The 23243-nt window shown below is 34.9% G+C and overlaps 2 protein-coding genes and 1 long non-coding RNA gene across 6 annotated transcripts; 1 reads left to right on the top strand and 2 right to left on the bottom strand.

Moving 5' to 3' along the window:
* On the bottom strand, positions 1141-5877 carry LOC109225063 (DNA damage-binding protein 1-like). The gene is made up of 4 exons (XM_019389654.1): positions 5761-5877; positions 3663-3938; positions 1699-1973; positions 1141-1351 (listed from the first exon to the last, which is right to left on the bottom strand). Exons 1-4 carry the CDS (start codon positions 5875-5877, stop codon positions 1141-1143), a joined length of 879 nt encoding a protein of 292 aa, XP_019245199.1.
* Positions 2295-13048, bottom strand: LOC109225064 (DNA damage-binding protein 1-like). The gene is made up of 12 exons (XM_019389655.1): positions 13004-13048; positions 11869-11928; positions 11621-11752; positions 11201-11308; positions 10993-11055; positions 10811-10860; positions 9883-9955; positions 9256-9486; positions 8994-9091; positions 8765-8873; positions 7131-7613; positions 2295-5976 (listed from the first exon to the last, which is right to left on the bottom strand). Exons 1-12 carry the CDS (start codon positions 13046-13048, stop codon positions 5929-5931), a joined length of 1500 nt encoding a protein of 499 aa, XP_019245200.1. The 3' UTR covers positions 2295-5928.
* Positions 19022-21858, top strand: LOC109224905. 4 transcript variants are annotated; one of them, XR_002067778.1, is made up of 4 exons: positions 19022-19358; positions 19462-19546; positions 21049-21085; positions 21639-21858. It is a non-coding gene; the product is annotated as an uncharacterized LOC109224905 (long non-coding RNA). The 4 variants fall into 4 exon arrangements; XR_002067779.1 differs by lacking the exon at positions 21049-21085; XR_002067777.1 differs by lacking the exon at positions 21639-21858 and having other exon boundaries at positions 21049-21427.

The following is a 23243-nucleotide window of genomic DNA, read 5'->3' on the forward strand; positions in this document are numbered from 1 at the left end:
GGCTTATTCTCCTAGTTTCATTGATTTCATTTTCTTTTTTGTCTTGTTAATTTTGTTCTTTTCCTGTAAGTTCATAGTTTGTCCTATGTGTCAATTATTTTATGTGTATTCTTTGAGTTCCAGCAAGTATACTTTTAGGGGATATAACCCATTTTTCTATCGTCAAATTTTAACTCTCGGGCCTTATTTCTTTATGATCGATTGTCCTGGCTTTGTCCGTATTAAAGTATTATATTCCATGGTTTAAATGCTAGTGATATTTTGTGAATTTTTCTCCTGATCTTTATTCACAAGTTAGTTTAATTTAAGTCATAATGTCAAGACAAATGTTGAATAGTAAGTGAGATAGTTGGGCTTGAGAAGTTAATTTTCTACTACATAAAAAGAACAAGGGAAAGGAAGATGATGTAAAAAGGTTTCTCTCTGATTAGGAAAATCTAGTGGAAATTAACTTTTGGTTGGATATTATATTTGAAAACATGATAGGGTCAAACTTTTGGTTAAGTTACTGATATAGTAAACTCATGGTATTTCATTCTTAGTTCGTAGGTTTCATTTGAGAAATATCACTAATTAAGCTTTCATGAGTATTTTAGAAATCTTGTATAATAATGTCTATCATAGTGTTTCATGTTCGCTAAAGTCAGTTATGACTCGAAACCTATTGCCGTAGCAGTGTGCTTTAGGAACTTCAAGTTACAATGGGCCAGTAATATATTTATATCACCTAACTTCATCATTTGAGTTTGGTTGTTCATATTTGATGGTATTTCCTTATTACCCATGGCTTCAAGTGTTTGGATGCATATTGAAATGAGCTTGAATGATTTGAAACTGGAGGAGCAATTCAGTAGAGCACGCAATTGGGTTTTAAGATAATTAAAAAAGAAGAAGATTAAGTTGGATTAAGTGTGGACCTTGGCATCTGACATGATAAGGGAGCTAGCCAAAATGGGTAGGCTTAGATATTTGTTCATGATCTTCTTTTCTAATATAGTGGCTGTGGATTATTTTGATATCAAAGTTGAAAGAGCTACTTCATATTTGGTTTGATTATTATATTCAATGCAGTGGCTATGGATTACTGTGATATCAACGTTCATCCTGCTTTCGGCAGGTAAGTTATTTAATTAATACATATTATAATTTGTTGTTATCTAATAGGCGGACAAGCCTGCCAGAGTCATCTCCATTTTTATACTTCACGCTGCATATAGCAAAAGTCTGCGATTGCTCTTGATGGCTGATGCGGAGTGGATGCTCCCCCAAAAGGGGTATTGAGTGGCTGTGAAGCTTTTGTCTTTCATCAATAGTGCAAATTGCTAACCGACCTTCTTTAACGATTGCAAGACTGTTGACAATGGAGAAATAGCTTTTACAGCTCTTGAGCATAGAAAATATATGACAATTCGAAGACACAGAAGCTTACAACCAAGAAGATATATACTTCTAACACCATTTAATTGTGATAGATATGGAAGATATAGGAAAAATCAACTTGAATGATAGCTTGGCAACAATATATAGAAGATACTTTTGATTCTTAACATGTCAACCCAATAATAGGTGCCTGAGCTGGCAATTCAAGTTCATTCAACACTTCAATCAAGAGATAGATCGAAATTCTAATAGAGTACATTCAACTTTTTGTCAAAGACGCAATGTTACCTGTAAAACAGAGGAAAAGGAACAAATTACCCTTTTGGAAAAGCTTCAACATTGAATGGGCACATATGGATAATGTCTTTAAGATTTACTTCGCAATAAAGTAACTTCTCATTACAGCTCCATATAACTATGGGTCTATTGGAGGCAGCAAAGACACGCGTAGCTTCTTTAGATGAGAATGTACGAAGTGTTATGGGTTGGGTCCCAAGAGACAGTTCTTTCCTGTCTGTCAGCTCACCAGTAGTCATGTTCAATCCAAAATGCAAGAGATGACCATCTCCCAAGGCACATAGCAAATAAGATTTCTGGAAGTGAGAGAGAGAGGGGGGTTTAGAACCACAAAAAAGAGGCAAAGGAACATATTAAAGGAGGACAGCACAAAAATTTCATGTATTGTCTGCTAAATTCAAAACCTTACTCCAGTATCAGTCATCCAAATCTGCTGTTATACTTTCCTTCACTGAAGACATCCGACTACACAAGTCCATTTGACGAAAAAGATGAAACGTAACCAAACATGGAAAGTAACATGTTCCAGTTTAGTGGCTTCCAAGGAATTCTACAGCCCAGTTTGATGAACTTCCCCTTCTGTAGATTACAACAGCCAGCTTCAGGTCTTGATTTTATCCTCAGATAAATGTTTTTAACCATCGGAAGTCTAGTCATCATCTTTTATATACAATGCAGATGCTATCATTGGAAATCAAGTACTACAGAAAGAGAGGGAAAGCATGAGGTAACTGACATATTATTTTATTTATTTATTTATTTGCTTCTCTAATAAGGACCATGAGGTAAGTCATATCTTTTTACTTCTGCTTTCTAAGTCATCTTTTCCTTTGGCGGGCATATACTTATACAATAAAGTGTGATAAGAAAGCCAGTTTGCACTTATACTTTCAGGCAGTTATTTTGATCTAAAGCTATAGAGGAGGATGTCTCGTCATAATTCATCCAGCTATTTTTATGATGGGATAATTTTGTTAGCTCTCAGTTATACCCCAAAATGACACTTGCACCTCATTCAACCATACCCACTAGAATTCCATCTAAAATGCATGAGGAAGTCAATTTTCTGCCTCAACCATATGTCATCTCATAAAAGGTAAACGGAAAACTTTTTGTACTCTCATGTCTTTTATCTTATTAGCATACAGACACAGCAATGTCGGTGAAAAGGTATTAGCTAAGAGTGAGAGAAAACAAGAATATATTTTCTTTATAAGAGGGGAAGAGATACAAAAATATGTTAGGAAACAAAATTCGGTAGCGGTGCTGAAAATATGCATATTTCAACTCTCTCATCGCCTTTTAAAATAATCCTCCTTATCTTAATTTACTTTTTTTTTCCTTTTCAAATGGGGATCGCAAATTCTTGTAGAAAAGGACAGATAACAATGTAAATGACTTCTGGTCTTTGACTCGAAGGTTGACTGAGAAAAAAAGGGTGGAACCAAAAAGGAGTTAATTAGGCTAATATAGTAACGAAACGTGAAGCAGTATTGGAAATTATAAAAGACGACTGGGCAACAGTATAGCTATTCTAAAGGAATACCGATTAAAAAAGAAGTTTAGTTAGCCTGAGGAGACAACTGAAACTCAGAAATACTTGAGGAAGCTCAGTTATACACAGATGTTTAAGGCTTATGTATCTCAACATGCGTTTTGGGATGGACTTCCAAGGACGCTAGCATGATTCTAGAGCAAAATTAACGAATGTGCAAATGATCACTCATGTTTGGCTATGAGCCTATAGCATTAAAAACTATCATAACCAGTCATTAACTTCCTTTCTGAAGAAACCTGCTAAGAAAGCCGATAAAAAGTGCCTCATAAAAAAAGACCACAGGGTACCCCACCTATAGCCCAGTTGTATCCCTGGATTCCGCACAAGGCAGCCCCAGATTTGAACCCAATGCCCATGCTTGTCATTCCCCAAAAAGAAAATACTGTGTTGAGGCATAAAGGGTTGCTATAAAGATAAGAGGACATACCCTTTCGAAGGAACACATTAGAACAGAACGAGGAATTATCTCCCCTCCTAACTTTTCCATTTTAATGAGATCCAACCCGGGAAGTGAATATATGTCGACACTTCTGTCTTCCCACATTCTAACTGCTGCAAAACTACTAGAGTTTGCTTTGTCATCAATTGGGTTTATGTCCGGGCACGAGACACAACAACCCGACTTAACACTTTTTATTTCCTCCAAAAACCCATCACCAATTTTTAGGCATACCAGATCGCCAACATTAGTAGCCAACAGGACCTGTAAAACGGAGAGAAATAAACTGCACGATGAGCTAATTGGTAGAAGAGAGGAGTGACAAATGACAAAGGTAATCATAACCAAAGAAAAGGAAAAGAAACTATAGCTTTCGATAACATCCAAAGGCGTCACAACAACTAGAACATGCCCCGGTGAATCCTGAATTGGTTCTAAATTGAGTAATCTAATTAATATCCTTTTGTTTTACACATTATTTAGCTATTTCTGTTACTAAATAAATCGAGAAAAAAAGGCAATTCCAACTACCTTTTAAAGTAATTTTACTATTTAAGTCTTTCATATTCTACATCACTTCAAAAACTAGTGCTCATTTACTCAAGCTTTCATAATGATATAATTGTGAGATCTAAAGACCGTCTCTTGCAAATTATATTTTTATCTTATGAAGCAAATCATGAACTCATTCTTGTTCCACAGACTCAAATAGTCTGTATTAGGTAAGATTATGCAGGTCCTACTTTATCTTTAATTTTTTGAATCAGGAAAACTGTCACCCATTTGCTTTATACAATAATTCATAGCATACAAAACAAAGTCTTTGAAACAAAAATATAAATTCCTTCTATAGTAAATGAAATTTGTAAAAGACAGAATGACCAGTCCCCTTTTACTTGACAAAGACCCCAGATCAACAAAAGAGCATGACGAATTTGCTCATATACTCGGACTAAATATTGCATTTTTGTAATCCATCTATTGTGTGGAACAACTTATGGATGCTTTTTATCTTTGTTACTATGTTCTCTAACTTGAATCTATTCTTTTATCTTATAATCTATGATACTGATTGAAGAAGATACCACCTTGGACCTGGCATAGCTTGGAAGGACAGATATAGCAAGTGTTTTGAAGACCATAGCTCACCCATTTTCCCCAAACGTACATGTTCCACCGAGGTTTAGTTTTTTTTAATAAGATGCACAAAACTTAAGTTTTGTGTCATGACTATTATCTTATTGTAACTCTTTGTGGACTTCATAGATTCTATACACAATTAGGAGGAATCTGAATCCTTTTGCTGTACATCTTTTTTAGCACAAATTTTCTGATTGGTATGAGAACCTTTCTAAGTACAGTTTAATGAAAGTTTTCACATAATTATTAAAATGAGCCGATGAAACTGATGATGTATGTTGCACGTTGTTCATTACGAGTTCACACAAAGCATGTTCTTTGTCTACTAATCTGAATTTTTCATATACAAAGAGACATTTGTGTTGTATTGTTCTTATTCAAAACTTCCTCGTCTCATTTCCATGTCGGTATCCAACACTCTGATGCTGTCACTCAGCTTTTTCTCCTTGTTTGTCGATCACAAACAGAGATTCATTTTCAGTGGAGACAGCCATATTTTTTGTCAAAGACAGTGCAGCCTAGTTGGAAACAAGATCTTTTATGGTAAAACAAACCATTAGAAGGTAAAAAGAGCTGATTTTACTGATGCATTAGTATATCGCTATGGATAGGGAGGTCGCAAATATGATGGAGAAAAAGAATGGTCAAGGAAATTGGATTTTCCAGAGTCAAAATAAAGAATCAATTATTACAACCTAAAGAGGACAGTACAGTTTAACTGATGAGCTCCAGTTTGAAATAAGTTATGCATTTTGTATAAGTTCTATGAGCACAACTAAAGAATCAGTGCTGTAAAAATCGAAGTATAGCTTTCTTTTCTAAGTCAACGTAATGGTTATTGTAATTAAACTAATCGCGAAAATCAATAATATCTGGGAAAGTATTCTTCTGTTCAGTCACGCATACAAGCTGTCACTTTAAGCCATGGATAAATGCAAGAGTAAACCTGAGTGGCGTTAGCAGTTGCAATAGTCAACGAGCAGCTATCTGGAGCAAACCACTCGTCTTTCAGATCTCTAGATGTAGAGTTGACCAATCTTACAGAGTTTGGAGTAACCTGCATGGCAATTTATGCGCAACTGTCTATTAAATACAGATATTATTTAATAGATTTTCAGCCAGAAATTTGCTTGTTGGAGACGGTCAATGCAAATGTTTTACCCTAGGAAATCAGTGTACGATCAATATCCACTATAGTCTACCAAAGAAATGGAAGATTACTCATCAAATAAAGACAGAGAGAGACAGAGACAGAGGGAAGTATTGGAGGATTCTGGTTTCTCAAATTTAACCGTCTCAATGAAGCCAATAGGACATATAGCCATAATTATAGCCTGTTTGGAAGCTGCTCCAATCCTAGAAGCACTTTTTTTCTTTTTTTTCAAAGTTGAAGTGTTTCGCCAAGCTTTTGGAAGAAAAAAAAGTGCTTTTGAGGAGAAGTAAAAGCAGTTTTGGAGAAACAGAAAAAAGTAGCTTCTCTCCGAAAGCACTTTTTTGAAAAGCACTTTTGAGAAAAATACACTTAGAAGCAGTTTTTAAAAGTTTGGCCAAACACTAATTGCTACTCAGAAGTGCTTTTCAAATTAATTAGCCAAACACAAACTGCTTCTTACCAAAAGTTCTTTTTAAAAAGCAATTTTGAGAAAAAGCACTTCTCAAATAAATTTGATTTTTGCAGCTTGGCCAAACAGGCTATTAGTCGCAGTAACTGACAAATGACAAAGCCCCATCTCAAGTATGACAGCACAAAGCCAAATGTGCTTGTTCCAATAGAGACTCTCTCTCTCTCACACACACATCAAACAAAAGCACATGATAACAAAACAAGATTCCTGACAACTTAAGAAACATGTAGAGACACATTTGAACTTTGACAAAAGTTACCGGCACAAGCTGACGACTAATGTAACAAAAAGGAGACAACTTCAAGAAAATAACGATCGCAGCGGAAAGATGTGGCAAATCTTCAAGATTATCTGTTACTGCTTCCACATCACACACCAGAAAGAGTACCAACAAGAAGTAGCGGAGACCACTGAACTCCAGAGAAGGAAAGTGGTAGTTTCACAATGTTACCAACAATTGATATTTTCTCTAACCTAGTCTCTGCTGGCTACTTAAAATTTACAAATCTTATTCCATATCGGCAAAGTCGCACCCATTAATCCAAAAGGAAAAAGTTAGAACTTATCAATTGCATATAGACCCTAAAGTATATAAACCCAAATCAGATCTATATTATTAAATCACAATTTTGATGGATTTATACTCATAAGTTCTGATTCAATAAGATGATCTACTCAACATAAGGCATACCTGTACAAGCTGATTCCATACAGCATCATGACAAAACAAGGTCTGGTCTTCAGAATTGAAACCCTCTATCGGAGTTTCTTTCAGCACATACTCACGGTCCATTTCAAAAAAACGTGTCGCACGAATGAAGCTAACAACTAAGAATGAATGATCAGTAGCTGAACGAAGGGACCACATTCCGTAGCACTTCGAATAGATTGAGCATTGGCATATAGATTGAGCTATTGTAGCACTTCGAATAAATAATAAAACATTAGCTGAAAACAACTTAGATGACAAGACCTGTTCATGTAATCCAATTGCACTCCGAACAATACGAAGCGAGCCATCCTTATAGGCTCCGGAGCAAGCCACAACCTGACTTTGACCTTGCTTCTCCAGGTCAACAACACAGAAGTCCCCAATAGGTCCCAAATTGACAAAACTCTTTACAACTTCCATAGGAGAGCCTCCAACATCGTGCTGGAGATTGAGCTTTACCAGCTGAATGTGAATTGAAAAATATTAGTGGAACAGCGGAAGTTGAAACATGTCCTAATATGAAGCACCAAAGGAAATGGAATAACCGAAATTTAAACCTCAAGTTACAATGAATCAAAGTCTACAATAATGAGAATTACAGCAAGCAAGCTCTCAGAAACAAAATTATTGCACCAATATGCACTCATATAACTAACCAAGGGTCATGAGAATTTTAAAAAATATTGCAACGATAACACAGCAGATAGAACTCTGAATAACGTTCTCACCAACCAACACTTGTTAAAACTATTCTGACCTCTTAGCAACGAGAACCTCCTTTGACTTTATGGTGTTAAGTAAGCATCGAAGTACAACAAGTGCGCCAAACATGGATAGGATACAGCAAATCATTTTGCTTCATAAGATAATACTACAGCTTTCACTATGCAATCTATTTGAGTGGGTTAATTGTAAGCGAAATGCTTCATAGATCAAGAGTAACATGAAGCCTATAACAAGTTAATTATTTAAATACCCCTTCATCTGATGAGATGAGTTCTATCATTCATATTGCAATTAAATATTAGTTATATTCAAACAGTAAAATCTCTAAGCCAATTGCAGTGAAATAGCCCATAAATGTACATGCAAACTCAGCAAAAAATTAAAGCACAAAGGAAGGACATTATTTTTGAAGGACTACAATAAAAATTCATAGACTTAGCAAAATATAATGGAAGAAAAAGATTCATATAACCAATACCAACAAGTCCAGATTAAGACTTAATTTTTTTGATATGATCACATTTGTCCAATATTTGCTAGATGTTAAAGATATTTGTATGGGAGTAGAAATTGCAGATAGCGCCAAGGTTAAAGGACCTAATTCATAGAATACTGAAAGGTGGGGGGTATAAATGGAGTGAAACGGACACTGATGATTCATCAAAACCGGCCTCAACTAGCTATGGTTTGAGGCTAATTTGTTGGTATATCATTAATATACCCATCTCGCCAAAATAAAAGGCACAATTATAATTCAATTCATGTAATCACATACAGAAAAAAAGGTATCTATATATTCCTTTTAAACCACAAGACGAATCAAGCAAACGTACTTAAGGATAAAGTTTCACATTAGCTTAAATTTTAAGGTAACAGTTTAAAAGTACCTGTGAATCTCCATAGCTTGAGCCAATATAGACAAAATGGCCACCTAGATATGAAATGGTTGATGCAATAGAAGTTTCTTGCAAATGATTGATTGTGACTCCAGCAACTCTGGAAAGAACAGAATATGCCCGCATTAAACAGTTGTTCCCAGCAACTAAGCAAAGATGCAGTTATTAACAGCAACTCAGCAAAAGTAGAAAAGACAAAGTGCAGAAAAAGCTGACTCACTTCTTCTTTTCATGAGTGATTACTAGTAGATGAAGACCCCCAATACGATCCCCAAGCAAATATCGATAAGCATCAACTTGCGCATATGCTCTTATAGACTTAAATGAACAAATAAAATTAGTAAGACAATATCTCATTCAGTATTTAATTAACAGCTTCCTTGATAACAATTAATTAACAGGTTTTAAAAGGTTTATCAGGTCAAATATGCTAGTGGGAATGCTGGTTGTACAAGTACACAAAGAAAATTAGTAAATTATACATGTAAGCCACGTCCAATTGGGTAAGTATCATTAACAGCTGAAGCGTCACAGTAAACAATGGCTTTTTCTCCAATAATCAGTACACCAAACACTGGCTGAGGTACTGGTATTAGCAAAGAAGCTCCATTATCAAGATTGTTCAGAGCCCAAAGATATTTTCTGCGTTCAGTAAGGCGGTCATCCTCTAAGGGCACCTCATATGTTTTGACATGTCGGGCATCATTGTTATCCTGCCAGTCAAATGTCAGGTCAAAAACAAGCATCAGAATCAAGTCATTTAAACTCAGACAGAAGACACCACCATGGCAGTTGGGCAAATGAATCCGCTTGGTGGGTTGAAACCCCCTACAATAACATACCCAGTGTAGTCCCACAAATGGGGCCTGAATGGGTTGAAACCCCCTCCCCCCCACACACCCACCAAATTTATTTGTTCTTAAAAAAGAAGGGAATAAACAAAGTGCATAATGTCATTGTATAAACTAAGTGCTAACGACATATCCAAGAATTTTAAGCACTAATTAAGTTTCCCGATGAAATGAAAAAAAAATCCTTTACCTAAATTAGCAAAGAATTAAAATGGTAAAGTATGCATCATGACTACACTATTATTTAAAATGACAGACCTGATATAGAACAACAATTGTAGGGTTTTGGCAACCATACAAGAATTTTAGATCCAAAGCTTGAGGCTTAAACCTAACAAAAACCACAAAATAATGAATTATCAGTCAAAGAAGAATAGCTCCCGAGATCAACATGAGATCCCAGGTAAGACAGAGTCGGAACCACGACTATTCAGTAATCCTCCTACATAGAGAATAGGATACACTTCTTAGAAGCATAATTCACACAAATGATCACTACCTAGAGACATGTAGGCAGGTTGCTACAAAAAATGAGGTCACACTGGGTGTACTTAAAGCACTTCACTGTATAAAATGATACAGTATCACTTTATTCCCCTCAAAAAGGAAAAGTTAAAGAAAGAGAACTCAAAGTGCAGCACAACAAATATTAAAAAGCTGAGGAAAGAGCAGTACAGTAGTCCTTGGAACATTTCATCTACAGCTTCAAGTAGGTAAGCTAAAAAGAATAGCAACGTATAATACAGGAAAAATGAATTTTGGAATGCCAGCACATCCAGGAACAAAATCTCTATGAGTTGATCTACAATTAACATTTGTACTCTACAAGTTGACCTGCCGAGGCCCTAATCTGGATTGTTTTCATATATTAAGCATTGATCTCATAGTTCAAGTATATTTCACTATTTTCTCGGTTTTAATAGAGGTTTTGCTCACAGAAATATAGCAGCCCTGCTCCGCCATATCAACCCCCACAATCCTCGTCCATTATTATTTAACGTCAGAATGGAATATTTCACAATTAGGCAGGTAGATCCTGAGTAGGTGAATTGGTTGAGGTCAAGAAAAGTAAACTGGCTCAACGACTGGAGAAGATTTAGCAACAAATAGAGGACGTTACTTAATTGTAGGAGAAAATTGTAGATAAGTTATCTTCACAATTTTGTAAAGGTAAATCTGAGGATACCAGATGCTAAAAGCTTCCTTCAGTTTGCCTTCCTCACCAAAGGGAATAACCTGTTGACAATGAAGCCCAGGTGAATCCGTTGCAAACACAAAAATACCACCACAAAATCTAATCCAGTAAACATTACACCTAATGAAACGAAGACCAAAGAGCCAATTTGTTGAGTCTAGTAAGGATGGTACCTTAAACAGACCATCATAGAGATGCAGTCCAATCAATCTGCAGTCCGGGTCAATTAAACCAATCTACCAAAAGAAAGAAAAGAGTAAGGGGTAAATAGGGTCTTGATACATAGACAATCTCATTGACAAAATGAGAAATCAACTAACATAATATCAGTTTGTTCCTTTAAATTACAATTGTATTTAAAGGCATTTGGAAAAAGAATACCTGACCATTATCCGTGGGATAGCCTGTTTGATCTGAGACATCTCCCTTTGTTCTACAAATAAAAGCAGTGAGAACACCACAAAGAGGAGAAGTTCTGAGTTTGAGAAGAAATTACCAATCAAAGAAAAAGTTTGAGAAGCAAATTAAATTCACTGACTACAAAGATATGGAGTGAAGCAAATGATAGAGGAAAACTTTCTACCAGGAGTATTTAAAAGAAAAGCTTCAACCAGTGGCAATAACACAAGGCATATAAAAGCTAGAACAACTCCTAGATTCAATTTTCAAGAAGGTTTCATGAATAAACAACGACCTTTTGTTGGCTACTTTGGCTAAGTTTTCTACATACCAAGCAAATTGCCTTTGAAGGCTCCAATAAAATGGATATAAAGATGAAGTATACTGCACCGAGATACATACATGCAACCCACAAGCACGAAATGCAGTTTTGCATACTGACCTTGTGATAACTTCATGTGCCTTAGCATCCCACTGAAGGACACAATATCCATGCCGCTCAGTTGTGATGAAGAGAAGATCTTGTGTGTCACCCTGCCAAGATAACCAGGAAATATGATAAACTCATATGTGGCTAAAAGAAACCTTTTTGTGTCCAATACATTTAGCAAAATAATAATGTGCTACTCAATCAAAGGTTGTCAACTCACGTTAGGACGGAAAAGCTCAAGTGTGGCAATTCTCCCATATATAGGCACATCCAACATAATCTGCAGATAAATACACAAAAATGAACTCGTACTTTGAATATTCCAGAGCCAAAACACTCATCACTTTTATAGACAAAGATCATATTAATAAGTGAATATTAAGAGTCACTAGTTCTTATATTCAAAACAAAACAGAAAAGAAATATCAACTAGTAAACAAAAAGATGGATGAAAATAAGAGAGCGTGAAAGAAGGAAAGGGAAGAAAAAAAACCTTATGATGGATTGATTATGAACATATGTGAGATCTCTAATATAGAACATTAGACAATCCGCGAGGTGTTGGGGTTCTCGAGGGGTAACATTGGTTATCATCGAGGGGATTAGTGGTTGAACGAAGAGGTCCAAGGGAAAGTGAAAGCCAAAAAGGTCGCTTACACGAAGTTAATGGAGAGCAAAGACCGGAAGGATAAGCGGACGCATAGGGAGAGGTATAAGGCAGCGAGGAAAGAGGTGAAGTTAGCCGTCACGGCAACAAAAACGACAGCATTTGAATGCTTATAGGGGAACTTGGGGACAAAGGCGAAGATAAGAAGCTTTGCAAGCTAGCCAAGGCCAGAGAGAGAAGGGCTCGATATTTAGATCAAGTGAAGTGCATTAAAAGCGAGGATGGTAAAGTATCGGTGGAAGAGGCAGACATTAGACATAGATGGCAAACACATTTCCATAGACTCTTGAATGAGGAAAGAGACACGAACATTATGTTGAGCAATTTGGAGCACTCCGAGAGCTCACAACAATGGGTATTGTAGGCGTCTGAAGGTTGCAAAGGCTGAGGGGGCTATGCGTAGGATAAATAGGTCGAGCGACGGGGCCAGACAAAATCCATGTGGAATTTTGGAAGAGCACAAGAAAGGCAAGTTTGGAGTGACTTATTGTGTTATTTAATATCATTCTCAGGACGGCAGAAATGCCCAAGGAATGGGGGTGGAGTACAATGATTCAATTATACAAGAACAAGGATGATATCCAAAATTGCAACTATATAGGATATCAAGCTATTAAGCTAGACTACGAAAGTCTAGGAGAGGGTGGTAGAGATGAGGGTGAGGATGGGTGTAGTTATTTCTTAGAACCAATTTGGATTCATGCCAGGGCGGGCGATCAACTACAGAAGCCATTCATCTTGCTAGGAAATTGGTGAAGCGGTATAGGGGAAGGAAGAGGGGCTTATATATGGTATTCATCGATTTACAAGAGACTTACGACAAAGTCCCAAAGGAGGTTCGGTGGAGATGTTTGGAGGCTAGAGGTATACCTATAACATATACTAAGGCGATTAAGGATATGTATATGAAGCTAAGACTCGGGTAAGGACAATAGGAGAAGACTCCGATTACTTCCCAATCATGATGGGGTTGCACCAAGGATCAAGCCTCAACCTGTTCTTATTTTCCTTGGTGATGGATGAGCTGACACGACACATTCAAGGGGATGTACCTTGGTGCATGTTATTTGCAGATGACATAGCTTTGATTGACAAGAAGTGAGGCGATGTTAACACTAAGCTAGAAGTTTGGAGGCAGACTTTGTCTAAAGGTTTTAGGTTGAGCAGGACTAAGACGGAATGCATGAAGTGCAAGTTCAGTGACGTGGCTCCGGAGGCTGACATAGAAGTGAAGGCCGGATACACAAGTCATCCCTAAAAAAGAAGTTTCATGTATCTTGGGTCTATAATCCAAAGTAATGAGGAGATTGATGATGATATCACACATCCCAATGGAGCGGGCGGATGAAATGAAGGCTTGCATCCGGCATCTTGTGTGATAAGAAAGTACCACTGAAACTTAAAAGCAAGTTCTACGGAGTAGTTGTTAGTCCGACTATGTTATATGGGGCAAAATGTTGGTCAGTTAAGACCTCTCATGTGCAAAAAATGAATGTAGCGAGAATGAAGATATTCATTTAGATGTGTGGACATTCTAAGAAAGATATGATTAGGAATGAAGATATTCGGGACAAGGTGGGAATGGCCCCTATTGTGGACAAGATGCGGGAAGCGAAGCTGAAATTGTTCGGGCACGTGAATAGGAGATGCACAATTGCCCCGATGAAGAGGTGTGAGAGGTGGCTATGGCAGAGGCCAAGTAGGGGTGTCAATGGTTTGGGTCGTACGGTTATTTTATAAAAGTTAAACCATACCAATTTTTAGGTTACTCTATTTTATATAACCAAAATTAAACTTTTTGAAGTCGTACCAATTATCTCGGTTTCTTTTTGGTATCAGTATGGTTCAGCTAATCTTTGGTAATTTTCTTAAAATGTCATTTAAGAATCGCTAATAGAAGTTAGAACGTGATAAAATACTTACATACTTAGGACTCTGATAAATCTCTATAGACATTTTTATAGTTTAAAAGACGATGAATCAAGGGATTATGAAAGATAGCCAAAATAGAGATTCATCTCATTATTCTACTACAGCACATGAGAAGTCAAGCAAAGACAAAAGAAATATAGATCACACGAGTTGGAATATTTTAATCAAGATTGGACTCAAGGATAGAGTCTATTAGAAGATTAAGTATCCAATAAGAAAAATCTAAATCATACGAGGAAAGATATTCAATTCTTATAGTTTGCCACTCAAGATGGCAGGAATACTTGTGGCATGCTACTCAAAATGCTAGCTAGAACTAATTTAGTTTCGAGGATCTATAGTGTTTCCACACTTTCCCTCCACGGTGACTCGAACCCGGGACCTAACGGCCGTGGGTGGAGGTGCTTTTACCAACTGAGCAAACCTCACTTGTCAGCCAAAGTTTACTTATATCCTTATTGAGGGATACTTTTTCTCGCCTTGCAATTGTTGATTCTCTAGAACTACTGCTATCATTTTCTTTTATGAGGAATTATTCATATAATCTTTTTCTTTTTCCAAACCAAGAAAGAGCACTATTAACTTCAATTACAAGTCTGCTAAGTCAAGATTGGATAAAGTACAGTCAAATACACCTTCAAAAACTTAGAAAGATGCCATGCAGGAAAAAAAAAAAAAAGAGAAGGAAATACTAAGAAATGAAATCATTATATTTGAAAAATACAAAGTTACTGCTCCTTCGGTAACACTGCAGTTAGGATTAATCTATCTATATAGAATAGGAGAAGCAAAAGCACTACATTAAAACAAGTGTCATAACCACAAAAAGCCAAGTGGTATTGTTAAGACAAACTAAACTACTTTTCTAACTATTGTTTTTTTTTAAATTTTAAATTTTGAATTAATTAGTTACACTACTTAAATTAATAAATATAGATATCTTATAATCTATCTATATAGAATAGGAGAAGCAAAACCACTACATTAAGACAAGTGTCTTAACCACAAAAAACCAAGTGGCATTGTTAAGACAAAATAAACTACTTTTCTAAATAACTTTTTATTGAATTTTAAATTTTGAATTAATTGGTTACACTACTTGAATTAATAAATATAGATATTATAATTATCAATAAAAAATAAAAATACAAAAAAATATTCTACTCATTCAAATAGGAGTTTTAAAATTATTTTACAATAAAAAATAAAAATAACAAAAAATAAATAATAGGAATTTCAGAAAAACACATTGTACAGATAAGGATGTCTAACTGAAATCATAATAGATATTGAATAAAAATAACATTAATGTAAATTTATATGTAGATAATATCAATAGTTAAAGCTAAAATTTAATATATCATATTGAAAACAAAATAAAAGTAGTTTATAATTATTATTTGAATTATAGGTAAAACACTAAATAAAATATTAATTAAAAATATTATAGTAAAAAAATGCATAACAGAGGATGATAGAGATTGTTTGAGTGTATTTATGATTTTGATTAATTTGTAAAATAAATATAGTAAATAATTAAATAATGCTAAAAATTATGGTTAACAAATTTAGACAATGAACTAAGCATTTATATTGGTTTGTCTTTCAAAAGTACTATATTAATTATTATAACATATAAATTATTTTATAACAAGCAAAATCTTAAAATTGACCGCGCATCGCGCGGGTGCCTACACTAGTTTCCAATAATGATCACCTAGTCAAGCAGACTCTCATGTCTTGGAATATGTATTCCTCTTTCTACTCCGCAAGCTAAGTTTAGTCCCTCCGGTTCACAATAAGTGTCCAATTTACTTTTTCATTTTGGTTCAAAATAAGTGTCCAGTTATGTAATCAAGAAAGAATTCAATTTGTTTTTACAAAATAACCCTTATGTACATATCCCTAAAAAGTTTTCTTCTCACATTAAATGTTTAATTAGGGGTAGTTTAGTCATAGTGGGTATTTTTGTATAGAATTTAGTATCTTTTTTAATGGGCGTGCTACAAGCAAATTGGACACTTATTGTGAACCAGAGGGAATAGCATATATGGTTTTTTCTTTTTTTTTTTATTGTTGTGATAGATACGTAAATCATGTTATACCACAAAAGGGAAATGCAATACTTATTGAAAGTGAAGAGGTGAAACCCCACACCAAGCATAAGGACCTAGACTTTTATGTGGTGGTTTGTGTGAGAAATAATAAAATATACATGGCATTTTATTAACCGCATGTATTCTTAGTTAGGTTCGGACATAAATTTGGTCGAAAATGGAAAAAAAATGAGTTTTTGAAGATGAGATGAAAAATAACTTTTGAAAGTTAAAATTGTGTTTGGACATGCATTATACTTGAAAAGAATTTGAAGTTTTATGAGTAGAAAACGTCAAATACTACTCTAAAACTCTTTTGGGGGATTTGAAGATTTTGTTTTTAGGAATTAGAATCTACCAAAAAATAGTTAAAATCTATAAAATAAAATAAAATAAAAAAACAGATATTTGAAAACAAATTTTTTTTAAAAAAAAACTCCCACATTTTATGGTCGAACGGGAGCTTAACAAATTGACTTTTTGCTCGTCCGAAGAAAATTTATGGCTTCTCAAGCCACCAAGGCGGCTAAATTTATTAAATATACAAAATAATTAAATAGTATAATTTACGACTAATATTGAGTTCATAATCTACCCACGGTTTGCGATACAAAAAAAAAATTAAAAAAAATAAAGAGATTAAAGCACAAAATGTTGCATGGACAGAAAAGCTAGAACTATGTGAAACAAAACAAATAGTGTAACAGAAACTCATGTTACTGGGGATGTGGCCCTATCATCAACAAAAGGATAAAAGCTGGACATACTCAAGTGATATTGCTCGACAAAATAGGGGGATTTGTATCTATACTCGTTTTTTGGGTCACATTTTAATTTGTGCCCATTTGGTAAAAAAAATTGTAAGCGTATTCACTTTTTCGCGTAACTTTAGCATACGGGGCTAAAGTAGTAAAGACAATCACGCAAAACTTCAGCATTCTAGTAGACGGGCCTGAAGTAGCAAGTGTGTTGAACCAAGTGTGTTGAAATTTTTGTTTGTAATTGCTGAACTTAAGCATAGTAGCTTAAGTTTTGTTCTCTATTTGCTGAAGTTTTTGTTTGTAATTGCTGAACTTAAGCGTAGTAGCTGAAGTTTTATTCTCTATTTGCTGAAGTTTTTGTTTGTAATTGCACTAAATAAGCTGAAGATTTTTTTTTATCCTGGATTCATTAGTTTTGTCATTAAGCTTTCAAAAACATCAGTAGAGGATGCTGAAGTTATTTAAGTTCATTTATAAAAGCTTCAGCACTAAATAAGCTGAAGTTTTTTTATCCTGGATAAGATTTTTGAAAAACTTCAGCAGAAGATGCTGAAGTTATTTAGTTCATTTGAAAAACTTCAGCACTAAAAGCTGAAGTTTTTTTGACCTTGGATTAATTAGTTTTGTCATAAAGCTTTTCAAAAACTTCAGCAGAAGATGCTGAAGTTATTAGNAATATTCTACTCATTCAAATAGGAGTTTTAAAATTATTTTACAATAAAAAACAAAAATAACAAAAAATAAATAATAGGAATTTCAGAAAAACACATTATACAGATAAGGATGTCTAACTTAAATCATAATAGATATTGAATAAAAATAACATTAATGTAAATTTATATGTAGATAATATCAATAGTTAAAGCTAAAATTTAATATATCATATTGAAAACAAAATAAAAGTCGTTCAAAATTATCATTTGAATTATAGGTAAAACACTAAATAAAATATTANNTATTAATGTTAAAAAAAAATGACATAACAGAGGATGATTAGAGATTAGTTTGAGTATATTTATGATTTTGATTAATTTGTAAAATAAATATAGTAAATAATTAAATAATGCTTAAAATTATGGTTAACAAATTTAGACAATGAACTAAGCATTTATATTGGTTTGTCTTTTAAAAGTACTATATCAATTATTATAACATATAAATTATTTTATAACAAGCAAAATCTTAAAATTGACCGCGCATCGCGCGGGTACCTACACTAGTTCACTAGAACACAAGCAACTAATAAAGCAAATAGGGGGAAAAGGGAGGAAACAATTCAAATGCAAATAAAAGTTAGGGCATACGCAATGATAAGAATGAGATGTGAAGGAGATGTGAAATTGCCAACACAGGAATGTGTAACGTTCGTTGGCTTGTTAGCGGTAACCACATAGTTCCATTCCCTCATTATTGTACCTAATCCCTCTAACCACAAAACCGTAAGATCTGGTGCTCTAACCACAAAACCCTAAAACCTGCCCTAACCACAAAACCCTACGACTTTTTCTCTCTCATATTATAAAAATAATATTGTATATAATATATGTAGTATGTGTATGGGAAAACCCTAGTCTCTCGTTCGCACGTGTAAACGAGAGACTATTTTGTAAACCCAGGTGTTCAGTAAAAGGTATTTCAAAACTTTAGCATATTTTGTTCTCTCTTTATTATTATTAGGCCCTTAAAGTTGTCACATTTTTTCATTTAAACACTCCAACTAAAGGTATTTCCTGTTAGACACTTAAAGTGTGTCCAAACTGTTCCAATTGAACCCATTTACTAATAGCCAATCCACAAAAATAAGTGTGTGTCTGATGATGTGTCAAAGTAACAAATTAACGGAAGACATGTGTCCTTTGGCCGCAAATAATTATTACAAAAAGGAGTTTTGAGCCAAAAATCCCCCCCCCCCCCACCACCTACCCTCTCGCCGGATTCCGTCGTTCCACCCTCTCTAACATCTATTCCTGTTCCACCCTCTCTTCGCCAACAAATTCTCCCCTTCGTCTCTTTCAGAAAGCCCAAACAAAATATATCCACTCCATTCACAAAATCCTTTAGTCAACTCCATTTTACAGTACTTTTTAATCACCAATAGCAAACTTCACGCTATAGCACCATTAATACCGTACCACTTCCATTTCCTGGCTACCCAAAATTGCTATTTGTCTTGCATTGTAGGTTATTCACCCTATCCATGATCAAACATTTTACTTGACTGGGGATCATAAAAGGAAGCTTAAGGAAAAATATGGTGAGTATTTCAAGTATGAATTTCATAGCTGCGATGCCTATTTCCATGTGAAACTCTTTCTTTTATTTTTCTAATATTTTTACTATAATTTTCTATTCCACAGGAAGGAACCATGGACCTTTTTTCAAAAACTAGGGGACGCAGTTTTCATACCTGCAGGCTGCCCTTATCAAGTTAGAAATCTGAAGGTGTGTGAAGACATCAGTAAATAATTAAAGTGTCATCTCTCTAGTTGTTTAATCTGTTAGACAGATGAAATATAATTTATCCAAATTTCAAAAGATCGTGCTTAATTTTCTACACTTGTCTACCTTAGATCGTGATTCATGTCAACTTGGAAAACATACTTGCATCACTTTTCGTTGTTGTCCTAATAGTTGAGCAGGATACCCTTCCGGGTCCTAGTTGAGTCAGTTTAGCTTTCAGTTTTCCTTATTTTCTGTGCTCCATTGATAATCATCCAAGATGTACTTGGAGCTTCTTAATGAAACTATTTTCTCAATTATAAAAGTTTTCAAGCTTAAGAGGTAATTTATCGAACATCTTGTCCTCCTACTACTCAACAAAATAGGAGAGTTCAGAAAAAATATGCATCTCATTACAAGGATATGCCTAAATGATCAGACAAGATTACAAATGATTACGTTTGACAGATGTAGCAACATGTAAAATAAAAGAAGACCATCAACCATCTTATTGAATGTATTTAGTTGGCTCAATCAGGCCCCTGTATCTAGCTGTGAAATATTTTTGGATTGTCTGCTCCAAAGCTATAGATTAGTTTTTGTATAAGGGCAGACACCATCAAGCAGTATTGCTACATTTGTAACTTTTGTTCTGCATCTTCTTGATGCCTTTTAATGATGATTCCCTTACTTCATCAGGGAAAAAAAAGACCATAGGAGATGGTTTGGCCATGTTCTACCAAAAACTCCAAATATCGGTCCTTAACGTGATATTACAATGAGTGAAGTTGTTAAAATGGGACATGGTAGAACAAAATTCACGTTAGAAGAAGTCGTCTCTGAAGTCCTACAGTCTCTGCCATTTGAGTTGTACGATTTATGGAGCTCCTGATTCATGCGGGCTTAGGGAAAAAGTTTGCACAATCCAAAAAGTTGATACTAACTAGTTGGGATTAAAGCTTAGTCATATGATACTTTGCGTTAAGTTTTAATCTGTTTAGAGATTTGTATGTTAGTAGAAAATTAGAGGACTGCTAGTGTGGAGAAACCCATTTTATTGTGTATTTGAATGGACATTGATGAATCATATAGTTGGCTCCAACTAGTTTATGATTGAGGTATAATTGGATCAAAAAGGGAATGAGGTATAGTTGTCATTATTGTTGATTTGACTGCCTGTACCCTGCAATATATTTCATGTTCTTGCGTTTTTAAGGAGGTTTGATTTTCACATCCTGTTATTTGGTCGAGTCATGCATTCCTCTATTATCCATAATCAGGTTTTACACTACTTTATGTCCACTCATCTTTATGTTCCTTGGTCCTTGTTTCTTTAGGAGCACATGTTTGTTCATAACTTGATCATTGAAAGAGATGAATTAACTTCTCATGCTCTTAAGTGTGTGGCTTTTGGTTATTTTTGCGTTTGAAAGGGATATCATTGCACTTAAATTCTAGATTGCCTCTTCAGCAGCTTGGTTAATTTTTGGTTTCTTTTTATCCAGGTCTTCTCGATTCTTGTGCACTGTGAAGCATGTTAACGTAATCTCATTTGACTTATAATCTTGCCTTCTCTGGACATAATTCTTGAGAAATGGAAAGTGTCTAAATGCTCTGCAATTTGCTTAGACTTTGCACAAAGTTCTTCGGATATATCCTCTTCGTTTTTAAAATAAGGCAGTTCTTCAGATATATCTCATAGTGTGGGAAATCTAAGATAACCATATTTGACGAAATTTTAGCTATAAATTAATTGTTCTATCCTGTCAGCTGGTGTCTCTTGAAAACTGATTGTAAGATGGCTTTTCATTCGTACTAAAAGGTTCCAGAATATTGAAAAGTAATCTGTTTGCGTATAGAACAGAGCCTGTTTCTTTTGGACTATATTTTCATCTTCAATGCTAGCAAAGTCAGATAGTAATTCGGGTGGACAAATAACAGAAGATTGTGGCGTGGTTTTTAGAACGAGGCCGTCAGATATATTTTAAACTCATAGTTCAACAAGCTTGAGACTAATCATGTTGGTTTTTATCAGAAAAGTAATATTATTGGTCTTGTTAGTTTAGTTATTCTAAATTGTTTCTTGCTCCCACAGTCATGCATAAATGTTGCTCTTGGCTTCGTTTCACCTGAAAATGTTGGTGAATGCATTCGTTTGACTCAGGAAGTCCGCAAGCTTCCCCAAGATCATGTTGCTGCAGAAGATAAATTAGAGATACTTCTCTTGTTTCACGTTTCTCAGAGCTTTTTGCATGCTTCTGTTTGTTATGACCATGTTTCTTCTCACAATTTCACTTTACTGCTCTTGGACTCTACGACATCTCATTCCTTATTAAGTTTATAGATTACTTCCTGTATCTCATATGACACCATTATTATTTTGGGCAGTCAAACAGTTTATGAAACTCTTCTAAAATAAGGTTTTGAATTATACTACTTTTTATATGGTTTTTAAATATGTAAATTTTATGCTGAAAATTTTGAGGAAACAATGTCCAAGTTCGCACCGAGAATTAAAAGGTTTGGCTCTATTGCTCAGGACCTCACCATTGTTTTCAGGATGGAATATTAGTTATAGGTTCATTCAATTGTTCGAGAGATATGTAGCTAAGTATGGATGCATCCAACTATGTCTAAGGCTCTATTTGAAACTCAAAGGGAAGTTTAATTATTTAATGTTGAGGAACATCTTTCTACTAATAAATTTGAACTGTTTGGGGAAATCTTCGAATCTCATAACTGGAATGAGTGTACCGCAAGATCAGACAAGTTCCTCCCTTGCCTGGCAGTGGCAGCATCTGTCTTTTAAGTCTACTAAATGAGCTTTCACTGCCCGCCCGACCTCTATCCTTAATTAAGAACTTTAAGGTTAGGTATAGTTAAAGTTCTTCCAGAGTCCGAGACGCTGGCTGCTTTTCCTTCAATTAAGGTATTAGTGTTTGTTCTATTACACCACAAAAAGGCGCATTTATCCACTTCGTTCAAATAAGAGTCATAGTCGTTTTCCTTATCTTAAGACAATCCCTTGCTTGAAACTAAAAGAAATGAAGAGGTTTTTAATGGTCAAGTAATGTTGACTGCTCTGCCGTATGGGTATGAGCGCTAAATGAGTTGTCTTCGACTCTTCATCACAATTAATTAATTCTTGGATTTCTTCATCTTGGCAGACTGGTATTATTCTATGCTCCTCAAAATTGCTTGTGAATATCATACATCTTTCCATAAGATAATACTCTATGATCACATCAGTGCAGCTTATTTTCCCAACTTATTCATATTAAGTGTTTGTACAAATAGTTGACATAGTGTCATCACTGGAAGCCCTTCTATTGGATGTTGTCTTATTATTCTACAGTTGCCATTTTTTTGGTGGAAATTGCTTCAATGATGCCTTCTAAATCATTCAAATACATTATTTAGGAGTGTGGAACCTTTTGCAGAAATCTTCTATTTAAATTACTTGATTGTAATTTTGGTAAATCTGCTCCCCCTGATTTAAATTTTGGTAAATCTGCTCCCCCTGATTTAAATTTTGGTAAATCTGCTCCCATGTAACTCATTCCGAATCAGTTTATCAACACACTCATACGAGCGTTCAAGCAAGACAAGATGTGCAAAATTAAGGCATCAAAGTATGAGTCTACAAACGAGCCTATACGTCGCACCCTCAGTTCGTTTTGTTATTCTCAGGTGTGTACAT

This window comes from Nicotiana attenuata, chromosome 4, assembly GCF_001879085.1.
Source record: "Nicotiana attenuata strain UT chromosome 4, NIATTr2, whole genome shotgun sequence".
Taxonomy (NCBI): Eukaryota; Viridiplantae; Streptophyta; class Magnoliopsida; order Solanales; family Solanaceae; genus Nicotiana; species Nicotiana attenuata.